This window comes from Lepidochelys kempii, chromosome 1 (assembly GCF_965140265.1).
Source record: "Lepidochelys kempii isolate rLepKem1 chromosome 1, rLepKem1.hap2, whole genome shotgun sequence".
NCBI classification, from domain to species: Eukaryota; Metazoa; Chordata; order Testudines; family Cheloniidae; genus Lepidochelys; species Lepidochelys kempii.
Window position 1 is genome coordinate 151082626 of NC_133256.1, and position 15606 is coordinate 151098231.

General features: G+C 45.8%; 1 protein-coding gene across 1 annotated transcript; it reads right to left on the reverse strand.

The window, feature by feature from the left end:
* Positions 1-329: 329 nt before the first annotated feature.
* LOC140905222 (protein mono-ADP-ribosyltransferase TIPARP-like) lies at positions 330-13532 on the reverse strand. The gene is made up of 7 exons (XM_073328153.1): positions 13378-13532; positions 9468-9519; positions 7791-8191; positions 3629-3800; positions 3250-3437; positions 1476-1748; positions 330-771 (listed from the first exon to the last, which is right to left on the reverse strand). The coding sequence occupies exons 1-7, from the start codon at positions 13530-13532 to the stop codon at positions 330-332; spliced, it is 1683 nt and encodes a 560-aa protein (XP_073184254.1).
* Between the last annotated feature and the right edge of the window lie 2074 nt (positions 13533-15606).

Genomic DNA, 15606 nt, shown 5'->3' on the forward strand with positions numbered 1-15606 from the left:
TTTTTTGATTCAGTTGCCAAACTAAAAAATTGGCGGGGGAATTGCTTTGGGTCAACCAGAAACAAAATGTTTCTATGAACCAAAATGTCAAAGTTTCATTTTGATTTTTAGAGGTGTTAAGTGTTTTTAAGTACCATTGAGGGAAAACCTGAAATGAAACACCTTTCCAAAAAAGAAAAGTTGAAATGTTTCATTCCAGAAATGAACTGTTCTGACATTTCTGAAATTCTTTTTCCTGACTGAAACAATTCACTGAAACTGACCTGAATTTGCAAATTGTTTCAGTTGGGAAAAAAAAGTTATGCACAAATTTTTTTGGCCAGCTCTAATTATGAACCATCTAGTGCAACAGGGTCAGAAAGCAGTTTGTAGCGGATCAGGAAGTATGGGTAGGACTGGCTACTGTTAAAGATCACGTAGATGCTGGAAGCAGAATCAACACATGAATCAAAGGGTCGGCCACTAGATCTTATTCTTGGGGGTTGACAGTAATTAGCATTCCCTACAGCAGACTTTCCCACCAGGACTTTTGCCAGAAACATATAGCGCAGCCCAGCCTTGCATGCTGTACAAAATCCATTTGAGTACTGGGCATTCTTGGCAAAATAGCTGCCTTTGCCAAAGGCAGCAAGATTCTGTCCTGAGAGACGAGGGTCAAAGCCCATCTGACAGATGGAGTTCTTGCTGTCTGCTGAGGTGCCATGGAAGAGATGCCGTTCTAGCTGTTTTTTCTCTTCTGTTGAGAGTCCTCGGGACATTATTTCCTTCTGACTGAGTAGAGAAAAGAACACAGAAACAGGGAAGTTAGGCTTACTGCTGTGCGGGAACATTTGCTAAGGGACTGAGAGAGAACTGGAGACCTCGTCTTACTTTTATGTTCTCATTCCTCCCTGCTTACTCAATATCTAAAATATCCAATCCTGAATTCTAAGCACTAAGGGTTCAGTTACCTATCATTTGAGAGAGCACAAGATACCCCACACAACTAATCACACCCACACCTGTGTATGATCACTGTTGTGCAAAAGTTCTACTCCACCCAAACTCAAAGATCACCCATCAAAAACCATTATACACTCACCCAGTGCATTAAGATTCACCCACTGACAAACATGTTCACTCTAGTACAGTGGGATTTGCATTCAGTTCATTAGTGATAAGATCTATGGTCTGCCACAAAGCACAGCAGGATCTTTATTCTAGTGTAGTAGCATCTGAGATTCAGGTTCCAAGATTTTTGATTACACCAGGATTTGCAACACACTATTCCCAACGTAGATCCCATGGTACATTCTATAACCTCATGTATTCCTCCAGTGCCGGGGCTAGCCCACTAGGGGCCCTAAACAGGAATCCTGCCCTCCCACAAATCATACTAATAATTAATAGGGGGGCCCCTTGAGCTGCTCAGAGCCCTAAGCAATTGCTTAGTCTGCTTATGCCTACACAAGCTCTGTATTCCTCTTTCTTTTTACCTGCTGTATTTTTGCCAAAGATACTCCTGCCTGATCCTGTAAATCCCTAACACCAGAAATGTATCCTCTGAGAGAGATTTGTGGAAGAGAGTATAAACTGTGCGGTACACTGCTTCTGATGGTGCTATTTCACATTGCACATAAGTGGGTCCTTCTGAGGGGCATGAGATCCAGGATGCAGGATATGGGCCAGAGTACACATCAGTGGGATCCTCCCCAGGGATGTTGGCAGCATAAGGATTGAGATGTCCCCTATAACCATTTGGGAGTGTCCTAAAAAGAGAATAGGAGAAATATTTGTTTTGTCTTAATATGTTTTGGTTATCTTCATCGTTCCATCCTATCCCCACACACATATGTTCCACTTGTTTTAATTTAGACTATAAGATCTTTGAGGCAGAGACTGTGTCTTACTGTGTTTGTAGAGTGCCTAGCACAGGGGCTCAAATCTTGATCTGGGCACTACTGTGTTATAAATGATAATTACTTACAAAAAAACTAATTCAAAAAGATAGTTAAATTGCAAAATTGGGCACTTAAAAGTTAGGAAATACAGATTTACAGTTGCTATGGCAACCTAATTCTGTCCCTCGGTGCATTCAACCTGTGCACTGAGTGACACAGGTTCCTGTGGAAAAAATCGTATGCGATCATGTAAAAACTGCCTTAATAAAAAGTTAAATAAATAACCCGATCATAATGTATAGGCACAAAGAGGATAAATTAAGGTTGCACAGGCTTTCATAACTCAAATTCTTGACTTTGCAACTAGAGCTGGGAAAAAAACTGATTTTTTTCAGTTTGCTGGCAGTCCCCCTCCTGCTACCTCCCAAAACAGTTGGTTTGGTTGAACCAAATCTTAAAATTGTTAAACATTTTGGTGAATCAAAAAGATCTGTTTTGGGTCAAAGTAAGCATCTTGTTTGGCCCAAAGTGTTTTGTTTGGGGGCATTTCTAAAGGGTGAGATTCAACACAAGAATGCACTACAATACCTAATGACTTTTAGCTCAGATGTAGGAGACTGGGTTTGCCTGATGTGGGGAAGGGATTTGGAGCTGGGTTTCCCCCACTGGAGGTGAGCACCGTAACAACTGGGCTATAGGTATTCCAGTACAGGTCTCTCTCAAGCTCTTCTGTTGAAGCTGTTCCACTTTGTGGAATTGATTAGCCGTTGGAGCAGGGACTTTAATGTAGGCCTTCCATATCCAAGGTGAGTACCCTAGCCGCTAGGAGAATCATTGTCACCCTTGTTCCTTCACCCAGTGACCATTCATTGTCACGTACAGTCATTCACGCTGAATCCAGGGGGAGATATGGCTGTGGGAGGAAGCCTTGCCTTGCCTTCTTCCCTCCTCTTGCTACTCCAGTAGCTCCCAGAGGAGCTTGTGATGCTGCTGCTTTGTCAGTGGCATGGGCCTGTCCTTAGAATGTTTGTGGTGTTATCTTGGCATACTGCCAACATTTTCCTTAGGAAGGCAAGTGAGAGAAAGAAAATGGCAGACAGTCTGTAAATGAGCTAAACCCAATTGAAAATTTCAGGGAGAAAAGAGAGGAACTTCTCTAGCCCCAGGGCTTTCTCCCTGCTTTATGTTAAAGGCCTGCTGAAAACAATGGATGTGTGAGACCTTCTCTCAAAACATCACAATAATCCTTTACAATAGAAAGTGTGAAGCAATTTAAATATATAGGTGCCCTCACCAGTTCCCTGTACAATAATTATCTGAATGCCACTTACATTTTTTTAGAGAGAGTAGTGCAGGTGGAGTTGCTTACCGCAGATGTGGTACCATGTCGATAGGTGTGCGGTAGGCAGGACGGCGCTGAATGGACGACTTTTGTTCTGTTGTTGAGTTAGTTTGAATAAGGTTCTTCAAATCTAGAGAATACTGTTGGCCTTCATGACTGAAGCTGTAGCTCTGTAAGCCGCTCTCAAAGGCATTAATGATTTCTTGGGAAATTGGCTATGCAGAGAGAGAAATTGGGGGGAGGGGGAGAAGAGATGGAATCAGAATATGATAAGGAAGAAGGCCAATTTTCCCTTCTGACACTTTGCCTATAATAATCCAGTTCTACTCTCATACACACTACTTCCCACATTGCAACTCCCAACTTTGCCCTGGAGGGCATCACCCTTGCCTCTTTCTCTCCTGACCTCCTCATATTCCTTCCAATTGGTTTCATCAAGCCAATACATGTGCCACTCTGTGTGGAGATGTGGGTTCTGCTGTGGATCATGGGTGTTGGAGAGTCGCCGTATTTTGCCATAAGGACCAAAGGAGAACAGTTCCATAGCATTTAGGTTGACTTTGCCTTTTGAACCATCCCTGTGGAAGAAACAGAACTTGCAAGAGGTTCTCCTGCTGAAAGAAGCTGGTGTTGAAGCACAAGCGAACATCATCACTCTTGAACCATCCCCCGCAGCACCTCCTGCTGAGAGATGCTGTGAACAGAGTAGCTTGGAGCTTCCCATACACCAGTGCTCCTGCATTGCTTCCTACAGCACGTCCAAAAAGAATGTGCTCTCATAGGACCACGTACAACCAGTAAAAGATCTCAGGCTGGGGTAGTGCGACAAGCTGCTCGCACACATCAATACAATCAGAATCTGCAGCATAGAAACTACTTTTTTTTTAAATTGTTTCTAGCCTTTATGGTTGAATATTACCAAAGCTGGACTATCTGAAACCACATCCATACTTGGGTTGCCAACTTTCTAATCGCACAAAACCGAACACCCCAGCCCTGCCTTTTCCCCAATGCCCCGCCCCTACACACTACATTCCCCCTCCCTCAATGGCTCGCTCTCCCCACCCTCACTCACTTTTTCTGGACTGGGGTGTGGGAGGGGGTGCAGGCTCTAACTGGGGGTGCAGGCTCTGGGGTTGGGCCAGGGATGAGGGGTTTGGGGTGCAGGATGGGGCTCCAGGCTGGGACCGAGGGATTCGGAGTGCAGAAGGGGCTGCAGGTTGAGGCAGGGGGTTGGGGTACAGGAGAGGGTGGGCTCCAGTTGGAGGTGTGGGCTCTGGGGTGGGGCTGTGGATGAGGGGCTCAGGGTGTGGGAGGGGGCTCTGGCCTAGGGCAGGCAGTTGGGGTTCAGAAAGGCTAAGAGCTCTGGCTGGGGGGTGCAGGCTCTGTGGTGGGGCTGGGGATAAGGGGTTTGGGGTGCAGGAGGGGGTTCCAGGCTGGGGGGTGGGGCCAAGGGATTTGGAGTTCAGGGGGGGGGCTGTGGGTTGACGCAGGGGGTTGGGATGCAGGAAGGGGTGAGTGCTCCGGCTGGGGGTGTGGACGCTGGGGTGGGGCTGGGGATGAGGGGTTTGGGGTGCAGGAGGGGGCTTCAAGCTGAGGGATTCAAAGTATGGGAGGGGGTTGTGGGTTGGGGCTCGGGGTTCAGGCGTGGGCTTACTTTGGTCAGCTCCCAGTCAGTGGCGCAGCAGGGCTAAGGCAGGCTCCCTGCCTGCCCTGGCCCCGTGCTGTGCTCTGGAAGCGGCCAGCAGGTCCGGCTCCTAGGCGGGGGAGTGGGGGGCAGGAGGATCATGTGCTACTCTTGCCTGCAGGCACCACACCCACAGCTCCCATTGGCCGTGGTTCCCGGCCAAACCGTGGTTACTGGCCAATGGGAGTGCGGAGTCAGTGCTCGAGGTGGGGGCAGTGCGCGGAGCCCCCTGGTTCCCTTGCCTAGGAGCCAGACCTGCTGGCTGCTTCTGGAGCACAGTGCAGAGACAGGACAGGTAGGTACTAGCGTGCCTTAGCCCTGCACTACCATTGACTGGACTTCTAATGGCCCGATCAGCAGTGCTGACCAGAGCCTCCAGGGTCCCTTTTCAATGGGGCATTCCAGTCAAAAATGGGGTGCCTGGCAACCCTAATCCATTCAACAAATTTTACCCTTCTTTTAACCAGTTAGAGGGTATAGTTGCCTAAAAACAGGGTTCATGTTCAAACAGCATAAGGTTAATAATCAGTAAATAGTGTATTAATTTGAACTGGGTACTACCCTTGCTAACTGCCTGGTCTGGCAGATGGATCTGTTTCTGTTACTAGTTAGATTTATGTTACTTTTGCTGTATGGTCCAACCTGCTAATTACCTGATTACCTCTTCCATGACTATGTCAGCTGGAAACAGGCTGATTTTAAAATGTTTGTAATTTGTTTTACTGGACATAGAATTCACGCTATTCAGATTCATGAATTATGAAACTACTGCATCTATCTATCTTAGGGTTGTTCGCTGCCTCCCGTCACTTAATATCTAAGAGCATCTACTACTTCCCTACTGTGGAAAAGTTGAGACATAGGTCTTGATCCCTACTTTGGACCAAGGCTTTCTAGGTATTGGAAAGAAGAGGAAGGCATCTTGCCCACTTTGAATTTAGCAAAACTCAGTCAGAAGATGTAACAATAGATCTTTGATCATCTTGCAGATAGAGGTAGATATCTGACAGACTGCCATGCACTGCTGGGAAAAAGTCTTTGAAGGCTCAATCCAGTTTCTGGCAACTATGTGTGAGCGCTCCTAATCAGACTGAACACAGAATTAGTGAATCTTATGGACAGCCATGAACCCAAAGCAGAGGAACTATTGGAGGATAGGGAACATGGAGTGAGGATGTGTATGATTCAGGTATTATTTTTACGCCCTTGCTATTGCATGTTTGTAAATGCAAATTGTGGTATGGATGGACTTGGGGTGGGAGCAGTGACACATCAATGGCTCCTGGTGCATCCTCACTGGTCTTGTTACTGTGCTGGCAGAACTGTCCTCATGTGAGCATGGAAACTCCACCCTCCCACTCCCATGTGCCTGGCACAGAAAACACTTTTTCTCTCCATATCTGCAGCCTATATTTACCCAAAGTACACATTAAAGATGGATGTGCCCTTTGATACTGCTGGCCCATTGCTCCCATCTCTCCATAATACTGCAAACAAGTCACACTTAAAGTTATATAGTCGATTGATGATTAGCTTACAGTTTATTTAGGTAATGGGGTCAGGGTGCCAACACTACTGCTAACTGCTGCTGCTGCAGAGTCTCTTACTGGAGTCTCATGACTTGGCCAATGTACAAATGATGTCTTGGTATGTAACTTTTTAAAAATATTCATCTGGGATCATGGAGAACTTTCCTGACATTCATTGTTCTTAGTCCGAAACCACAAGCGAAGTATGTAGTTCATTTAGCTCTGCCTCCTCCTCAGGTACCACCTCAGAGTGTTTTGCATTCTGTTATCATTGCTGCTTGACAGTCTGGAAGAATAGAAATCTCCAGAAGCTGGAGGATAGATCTCACTGAAGTACCTGGTTGGTTTCCATGATGGAAAATGGACACTGCAACCCTTGAAGTAGGATTATGGGATTTGCATATGAAATCTGATAATGCTACTCCGAAAGTATGTGCGGGTTGAAAAAATAGCCAGTGCTTTGGCGCCCCTATTACATTTTGGGCACTATGGTGTAGTTTCCTAGAATAGGCTCATAAAAACATGGCTAGGCAGAGCATTATTTATTGATGCAAAAATCACAAATGTGGTGGCAGAAAAGCTGTTGAATGGATACAACCCAAACTGTTTACATTGTAACAGATTAAATGCAGCATGCCTCTAACCACTAACAAAATTGCAGTTGTAGCTGTTGTGTGGACATGGTCTGAGTCTACAGACAGTCGCCCTGTACCATATTGCACCTGTAGCTGGGAAAGGCTGAGATTGGAGTAGCTATCATTAATGTCATGTCATTTCTGTAATGGAAGTCACGGAATCTGTGACTTCCAGAGACCTTTGTGACATTTTCTGCTTCAGCCCCTGGGGCTGGGGGACAGGAGCTGGCAGCTAGCAGGGCCTTGGCAGGGTTCCAGAGATAGGTGACAGCCTTCTCAGGGGACCCTCCTCAGGGTTCCAGCGACTGGCAACAGCCTCAAGCGGGAGGAGGGAGGGGAGCCCTGCAGCTCCCACCCACCACAGTGGTGGGGGAACCATGGAGCTGCCAAAAGTCACAGACAGGTCACAGGTTCCATAAATTTTTGTTTATTGCCCATGACCTGTCCATGACTTTTACTAAAAATAACCATGACAAAATCTTAGCTTTAGCTATGATCTCCCTAGAATTAGTGCTCCTGCACTATTCCATAAGCTCCCGCTGCTGGAAGAGGGAATGACTGGAGTAGTTATGAACTTTCTACTTCTAAAGCACCGCTGTGCACTTCCAGTTGGGGGTGGGAGGTGGGGTGGGGGGGAAATGGGGGGTTGTCTGGGACAAGATCAGCTGAGAGTTGCCTTCTGGGAGAAGTTGGGTCTGGAGTCTTCCTGTCACTTACTTTTCCACCAGTGTAACTAGTGAGTCATTTACATTACTATAAAGTTTCTCCAGGTGCTGCTGAGCTGATTCATTCACGCTCTGCCACACTCCTTTCTTCTTCCGCATCACCTGCCAGTGGTAAGGGTAGCATGTGTGGTGAAGCTGGCATCTCTCCCCTTCTTTGCAGAGACCAAGCAGGAAGCGGTCACAGATCCTGATGCCGTTTGCCTGGTGGATATGAAACTGGATCCCATTCTCATCCTCGAGCTGCTCTGGAGCTACCAAATGGCTTTTGGAATCATCTCCGTACTGCATATTGTGGACATGGAGTGGAGTGAGTTCAGTGGAACTGGCTTCACTTTGGCTGAAGCAGTAGAGGTCTATGAACAATTGGAGCAGAACCTTTTCGAAGAACAATTCCTGTGAGAAACAAAGAAAGTGAAGCTGAATAAGTAGTGAGCTGTTCTGATGCAGTGCCCTGGGCTTCAAATTCCCCATCCTCTTTCCCCCTCCCCCATAACATACACAATTGTTTCCCAGACATCGCCTGGATTAACCACAGTTCACATCCAGCTTTCTCGCAGCTGGACTTCATTCACACACCTGCACACAATAATACACTGTGAAAGCCCAGTAAGACCTCACTTTCCTGCCTTTCCCTTCAGCTTACACACACTCTTCCCTAAGATAAATCATTATTTTCTGACCTTCAACCCCCAGCACTAGCATTTCTCTCCTCAAATTGATTTATTTTTATTTGTATTACCATAACACCTAGGAGCTTAGACATGGACGAGGACTCCATTTTGCTAGGTGCTGCACAAACACAGAGCAAAAAGCTTCTCTCCCAGTGGAAACCTGGACTTTACTCTCACAGCACCCTTCTTGCTCCTCCAAAATGATGCCCCCTCTGTGCAGCTTTCCCCTAATAGGACCTCCTCCCATTTCTGATTCATCCCTGCAGGCAGGCACGCGCACGCACATGCATGCTGCTTCCATCATTCTCTGTGGGCTTCGCACTAATCTCCCAATAGGTTCCCATTTTCCAGGGTTTCATCCTTCCAACATCCACCCTGCTCCCTCAACAGGACCTCACTCCTAGGATTCACTTCCAGGTCCATAATGCTATATCCAGAGTATTCCTCCCTCTCCTCCTGGGATTCTTACATACACACCGCCCACAGTGAATATCTATTTGACTACAATCTGCCCCTTTATGTTATGTATGTAATACGGCAGCCGTCCCCACAATAGCTAGGATCTTATTGAGTCAGGTTACAAATCATCCCTTCAGACCCATCCAAATGGCTTCTGGAACAGGACCCCTTTGGGGCCGTATGGTGCAAACACAGGTTACTTGCTGGGGTTCCAAACACACACTAGTCTCTCAGGGTATGTCTACACTACAAGTGCTACAGCAACACAGCTCGGGTGCTGCAGCTACGCTGCCATAGCGCAGTGGTGCAGACACTTGTTACAGCAATGGAAGGGATTTTTCCGTCATTGTGGTAAATCCACCCCCTCGAGAGGTGGTAGCTAGGTTGATGGAAGAATTCTTCCATCTGTCTAGACTACTGTGGGGCATAGGTTGGTTTAATCATGTTTCTCAGGGTGTGGATTTTTCACACCCCTAAGCAGCGTAGCTAGGTCATCCTATGTTTTAGGAGTAGACCAGGCCTCGGTGGAAGCCTCTCGCCTGAGCGTCATCCCACTCCCTCCTGGCCGTGCCCTGCAAGGATGGGACCCCTCTGCAATGGGAGCAAAAAGGGGAGTTAATCTTAGGGTATCTCTGGTGGGCCAGTGAGTTGCACTGCTTTAGGCCAACGAAGGACGGGCCCCTCTGTAACATGTCAGGATGTTAACACCGGGTTGTGCTGGGTCGGGGAGTGATGCATGCATCAGCTCCAGTCACGCTCACCCCTCCTGCTCTCAGAAATATCCAGCAAGCTGGCTCCTCCTTAGTCTTAGCTGCCTTAAGGGCTTTTCCCTCACTGCTGCTCAGCCCTGGATCCTGTCTCCCCAAAGAGCCACTCCCACCTCCCTCCCTTGTCAGCAGGCTGGGTAATGCGACCCCTGCCTCAGCAAATCACAAGAACCCACTAAGGCTCCACACTGGCTAATGGGTTATTACAGGCAAATGCTGCCAGCCTGTTATAGTCACCTCCTCCCTTAAGCTTGTGGGAGGGGGGAGCAACGGGGGGTCAGCTCCAGCCACGCTCACTCGGCCTGCTCTCTGTGCATGGGGTGCACAAGGCAATCCCATCTGTCAGTTAAACTGCCAGCCCCATCTGTCAGTTAAACTGCCAGCCCCAGCATTCCAGGCTGCCCAGCAACACTCTGAGCACTCCCCTGCAGGGGCGAGATACTGCCTCCGCCATGGAGGGCTGTAAGCTTCACCTTCCCCAGCACACTCACAGACACTGCCCCCAAAATGGATCTTGAGCCTGCCCTGCAGGGACCCCCCCCTCCCTTGGGTTGAGAGCGAGAATCCAGTCTCAGGGTAGCTTGGCCTTATCCCGATTTCAATCCTTCTCCCCTGCCACATTTTTCAACCCCAATCATTTACTTTTGGGGCTAGCTGGCTTTGAGGAGTCATGCATGGATCAGCGCAGGATCATGGTCTCTCTCTCACACACACACAGTTTAAGCAAGACAAACTGACCTGACAGCTAAACATTCTGCGCTCCTCTCTCCCTGCCCCAGCCCCACAGAAAGGGATGCTGCCAGAGCCAACAGGGACTTTATGGGGTCCAGTATCATCTCTCTGTTCCATTCCTTTATGTAGCATGAATGTCAGTCTGCGAAAGAGTCTAGAAAGTTTGCAGTCCTCTCCCTATTCCATCATAAACACACTGATCCACAACAGGAGATTCCTAGGTTCACTCACACACAGCGCTCCAACAGCAATAATTAATAATGGACTCCTAGGTTTCACTCCACTCTCTTTGGGCATAGGGATTGGCAATGTATGTCTGCTGGGGACCTGAGAGGTACATAAAATGGCAACCACTTGTCCCCAAAGTCCTGAATCAGTGGGCACTGCCCCCAAACAGTCAGATGGAAACCCATTTCTCCACAGCCTCTCCAAAACTAAGCCAATTAAAATGTCTCAAGAAAAAGGAATAGGCACTGAAAACATTTAATAAGTTCTTTAGATTTAACCTTCAGAACATCTGATCAAAAAAACCAGGAGCTTCTTCATTAGACGCCTAACTATGGATTTAGGAGCTTAACATTAGGCACCCATCTTTTAAAATCTTGCCCAGGAGTTTTAAGGCTATATTGTGCCTCACTCCTGTGCATACGGGCAGGAGGGAGATTGCAAGAAGACTCCCCCTGCCTTTCACACCCTCCTCCTGGTAGACAGTGAGGGAGCTCTTCAGAGCAGAAGCCATTCTTTCTGAGTGTTCGGAAAGCACCTTGCACATAGTGGGTTTTACCATACTTATTGATCAGAACAACCCACTCAGTCGTCAGGCACAGTTGCATTCTTTGTGCTTCCTTCAGGGTACAGGCCGCTTCCTCTTAGTGTTCTGAAGGTGCTAGCCAGCACAAAAAAGGCAGGGAGAAAATAGGGTCATGGCCCCATCACTCCTTGTCACCAGCCAGTACAGATAACTGGATAAACAGAGTAGGAAAGGTTCATCCTGTTAAGCCATGAGCATGGCCTCATTTTTCACTTGGAAGCGGGGTCAGATTTAGAGGCAGGCGACCCAGACAACTGCCTGGGATGCCAGGCTTAGGGGGCGCTGGTCTCAGGGTGTTATTTTTGTTAGCAACAAAAGGGAAAATAGAATGTTTGAAGTAAAATGTCTTAGGTATTCTGTATGTGGATTCATTTTTCACTAACTTCCTAGAATGTTCTGGGCCTTTGTAGAATCTCATGAACCCTTCCAGACTTTTTGAGAACTACTCTTTCCTTGAATACTGCTGTATTCTGTGGATTACGAGAACTGGTTGTATTTTCTGTCTAGACAAAAGAAAACTGAGAGCAGCCATCATGGTCTGCACATACAAACAGGGATTCAAATACTTTGCACTTATACAGCACTTTATATTTTCCAAGCATTAGGCAAACAGTAACTAATTAGTCCTTCAAACACCCCTGTGAAGTGTGTAACTAAGTATTATCCCCACTTTATAGATGAGGAAAATAAGGACAAGAGAATAAGTGAAAACAGATTACCTCACCTACCTCGTCTCTCCAATAGCATCCAGCAAGTTAATGCCAGAACCAGGATTAGAAAATTACCCCTTGCCCTACACCAGGTGTAGATATTTACACCAGTATAAAATGCTACCAAGCCAGAATGGTAGAGCTTTATACCCACCTCACACGGATTTAAATAGCTGCATGAGGTGCAGGACCATGGGAAATCGGGTCCCCTGTCTCCCAGTCCCAAGCTCAGTTTACTGGATCACAGCTGCCACTCTGTGAAGGGGACAGGGATCAGTTACCATCGCCTGTTCTAGAGGACAGAACAAGAAGTACTTAGGTTTTCCCTGCTGCAGCTCAAGTCTACGTTAAATTTTATTTGGATTTACTTTAACTACAAGAACTATTAAGCAATGATGGGACAAACTACCAAGGCCTAGAGCCCATAAATATACACATGAGTAACTTTATGCATGAGGGGTAAAATTCTGACCCCATTGAAGTTAGTGGCAAAACTTCCCTTGGTTTCAATAGGGCCAAGATAATGCCTCTAAAGTCTCATTGAGTTCAACAGGAATGCTTACAAGAATAAGTGTTTGCTGGTCCAAGCCCTAAAGCTAGACTCCCATCTTCTATAGATAGTTTAGAAATAATAAAATGTACCCATCACCCTGCAAGATTATCTAGATGACATGGGGTACCTGCCAACCCAAATGTTTCTATTTCAAAACTATTTTTATCATTATTGCTACGACAAAATTTACACTTTCACTTTCTTAAAATTGAAAATGGTTTATACAGGCAGCGAGCCTAGCATTAAGGTGTAATTCTGAGCTCATTTCCTGCAAGTGATACTGATATTTTGATTTCGGTGTTAACAATCTGTATCATCTTTCCTGGCCAAATTCTGTTCTGACATTGAACTTGCAGGGGGTGGGGTTCCAATTAATTTAGATGGGAGCTATGCATGCAAAGCAGAGGGCAGAATTGGGCTTCCTAATTTTATAGTGACATTAAATTACTACTAGCAGCATTCTGTAGGGTATTGGTGTTGATCTAAACAGTAAAACTGCATACATGGAATTTGTTTGTACAATCTAGTTCAACTCTGAACAGCTCAGAGGAGATAATATATTGTGAATTCTTGTATGAATTACTCCAGTTTGGCTTGGTAATGAAATGGCATAAACTGAAATAAGAAAAATTATTCTTCATGATCCATACCTGTCACTAAAGCCATAAGAAATAGCCAATGGAGATAACATAAGAACATAAGAATGGCCATACTGGGTCAGACCAAAGGTCCATCCAGCCCAGTATCCTGTCTGCCCACAGTGGCCAATGCCAGGTGCCCCAGAGGGAGTAAAACCTAACAGGTAATGATCAAGTGATCTCTTGATATAATGCAAACTAATGTAGAGTGGTGTGTTTTTCTTTTGGAAGAATTTACCTTTGCTTTATCAATTCTTTGTTAAGCTCCTTGCCAAAGCTGAGGGCTGGCTGCTCCTCTGTCCCCTCTTCTGGTCTCTTCTGAATGTACTCCTTCAGGTCTTCAGTCTCTGGGGCAGAATGATGGGATTTTCCCACTCTCAGACCAGACCCCATACCTTAAATACTAACTGTGATTACTCAGCAGGTCCAACTGGACTCAGTACCTATCGTTCTTCCCTTTGGGAGCTGTGAGAAATGGTAACCCCAAACAGCCTTCTTAAAACAAAGTATAGTTTAATCTTAACAGTAGGAACACAGCACAACAAGAGAAAAGGATTTTAAAAATCATGAAACAGTGTGTATGCCTCTGTCTTACTTAAAGGATTTAGTAGCATATCTAACTCCAGACCTCTTTCTCCCTGGAATCTAGGGCTCAGACTATTTCCCAGAAGTCTCTGGCTCAGTCTCCTCTTTAATCATCTAACATCTTCAGGAGAATGTCTAAGACTATGTCTACACTTACAGCGCTACAAGGTCATAGCTGCAGCTGCACTACTATAGTGAGTGTCTACACCAAAGCACTACAGCAATGGAAGGGGTTCTCCCATCACTGTAGTTAATCCTCTTCCCCAAGAGGTGGTAGCTAGGTCAACAGATGAATTCTTCCATCGACCCAGCTGCTTTGTCTATAGCAGAGGTTAGATCGGCATAGTTACGTCTCTGAGGGGTATGGATTTTTCACACCCCTGAGAGACGTAGCTATGCCAATGTCTGTTTTCAGTGTAGACCAGCTCTCTGTCTTTAAACCCTTCTCAGACTCTGATCTCTTCCCCCACAACAGGGGCTGAGACATTCCTGGAGAAACTTGTTTAGCAAGCCCAATCGGCGATCTAGCCAGTGCATTATGGCCAATGGTTCTGTATTGTCCCTCAAGTGTTTGAAGAGTGGCATATCTGGATTTCCCTTCCCTTTCCTAGGCAACTTTTCCTGACAATGTTGCTAATGACTTAACACAATATGTGTATGAAGTGCAAAACACAATAGCCCAATCAAGATACAGTATTAATAAATTATTATGGGCAGCTCCAAAGCCATCACACTCCTTTTTACCAGTTGTAGCCCTAGCTGCCTTTTTTGCAGTCATGTCAACAGCTGAGTAGCTGAGTCTTATTTGTGTCTCTTTTAAGAAGTCCTGACTGGCACCAGAATGCTCTAGACTTTTCCGTGGGGAGCACTTTTTTTCTTTCATTCTCAATCATTGTCTGCATATATAACTATCTGTACATAGAAGTGCACACACAGAGTCATATAAAGAAAGGATTCATAAAAGCAGGCAAGCTGTTGAATTTTTTTGTCTGTTAGCATTGCTGCATAGTTGAATCAAAAGGAGGTGGTGCAGACTTTCCATTTGACTTCTGCTCCTTGAATGCTGAGCAGCTTTCAGTGCTTCTGGGATGCTCATTTCCAATCTCAGATGCTGAAAGAATCAGACTCCAATTCTAAGTTAATGTCTCCTGGGATATTTGGCCAGAAGACAGTTTCAAAACAGGCTATGCTGTGTAAGATATCGTTTTTATTGCCACTTGCTCAATTTAAATTGCTGCTTATTAATATTAATACTTTTTGAGCCTTGGGTCAGATTTTACTTATTTATTTTTAAATGAAACTTGAAATACTTTTGGTGAGCATTTACTAGTGTTACCGCTCTGTTATCTAAGTGTACTAGAAGCATATCCATCTCTCCTCTTCCTCATCCTGTTTTTAATGCCCATCCGCATGTCTCTGTATCTTTCCCACCATCCTGCTCACCCAGCAGGGCTAGACATGTTTCACTTGGAGCCTGTAAATATTCTTTGGTCACCCAGACTGACAGCTAGCCAATTATATCTGGAGTACAGCTGAGGAAATAGTGGGAAAATGTATTCACAAATATTTGTGCAAAATCTGACTGGTGATTTTTTTTTGGTCAGGTTTGTATCCTTTTTAATTTGTTTTTCTGCAAACATTGTGGTTACACTATTTGTGCATAAAAATGCTGGGGGAGGGAAGCTTTTATTTATGAAGATACAAGAGTCAGTACCCAATGAAGCATATGCTACAGGACTATAGGAATTAGTGCTAGAAGTGGTGGGATGCCCACCCCTCTGTACACGTGTGTGATGGGGTGATCTGCCACCTTAAAGGTAGTGGTGCCTGGTGGGGCAGCCCACCCCATCATGTACTGTGGCCCTTTAAGATTTTGTCAGGT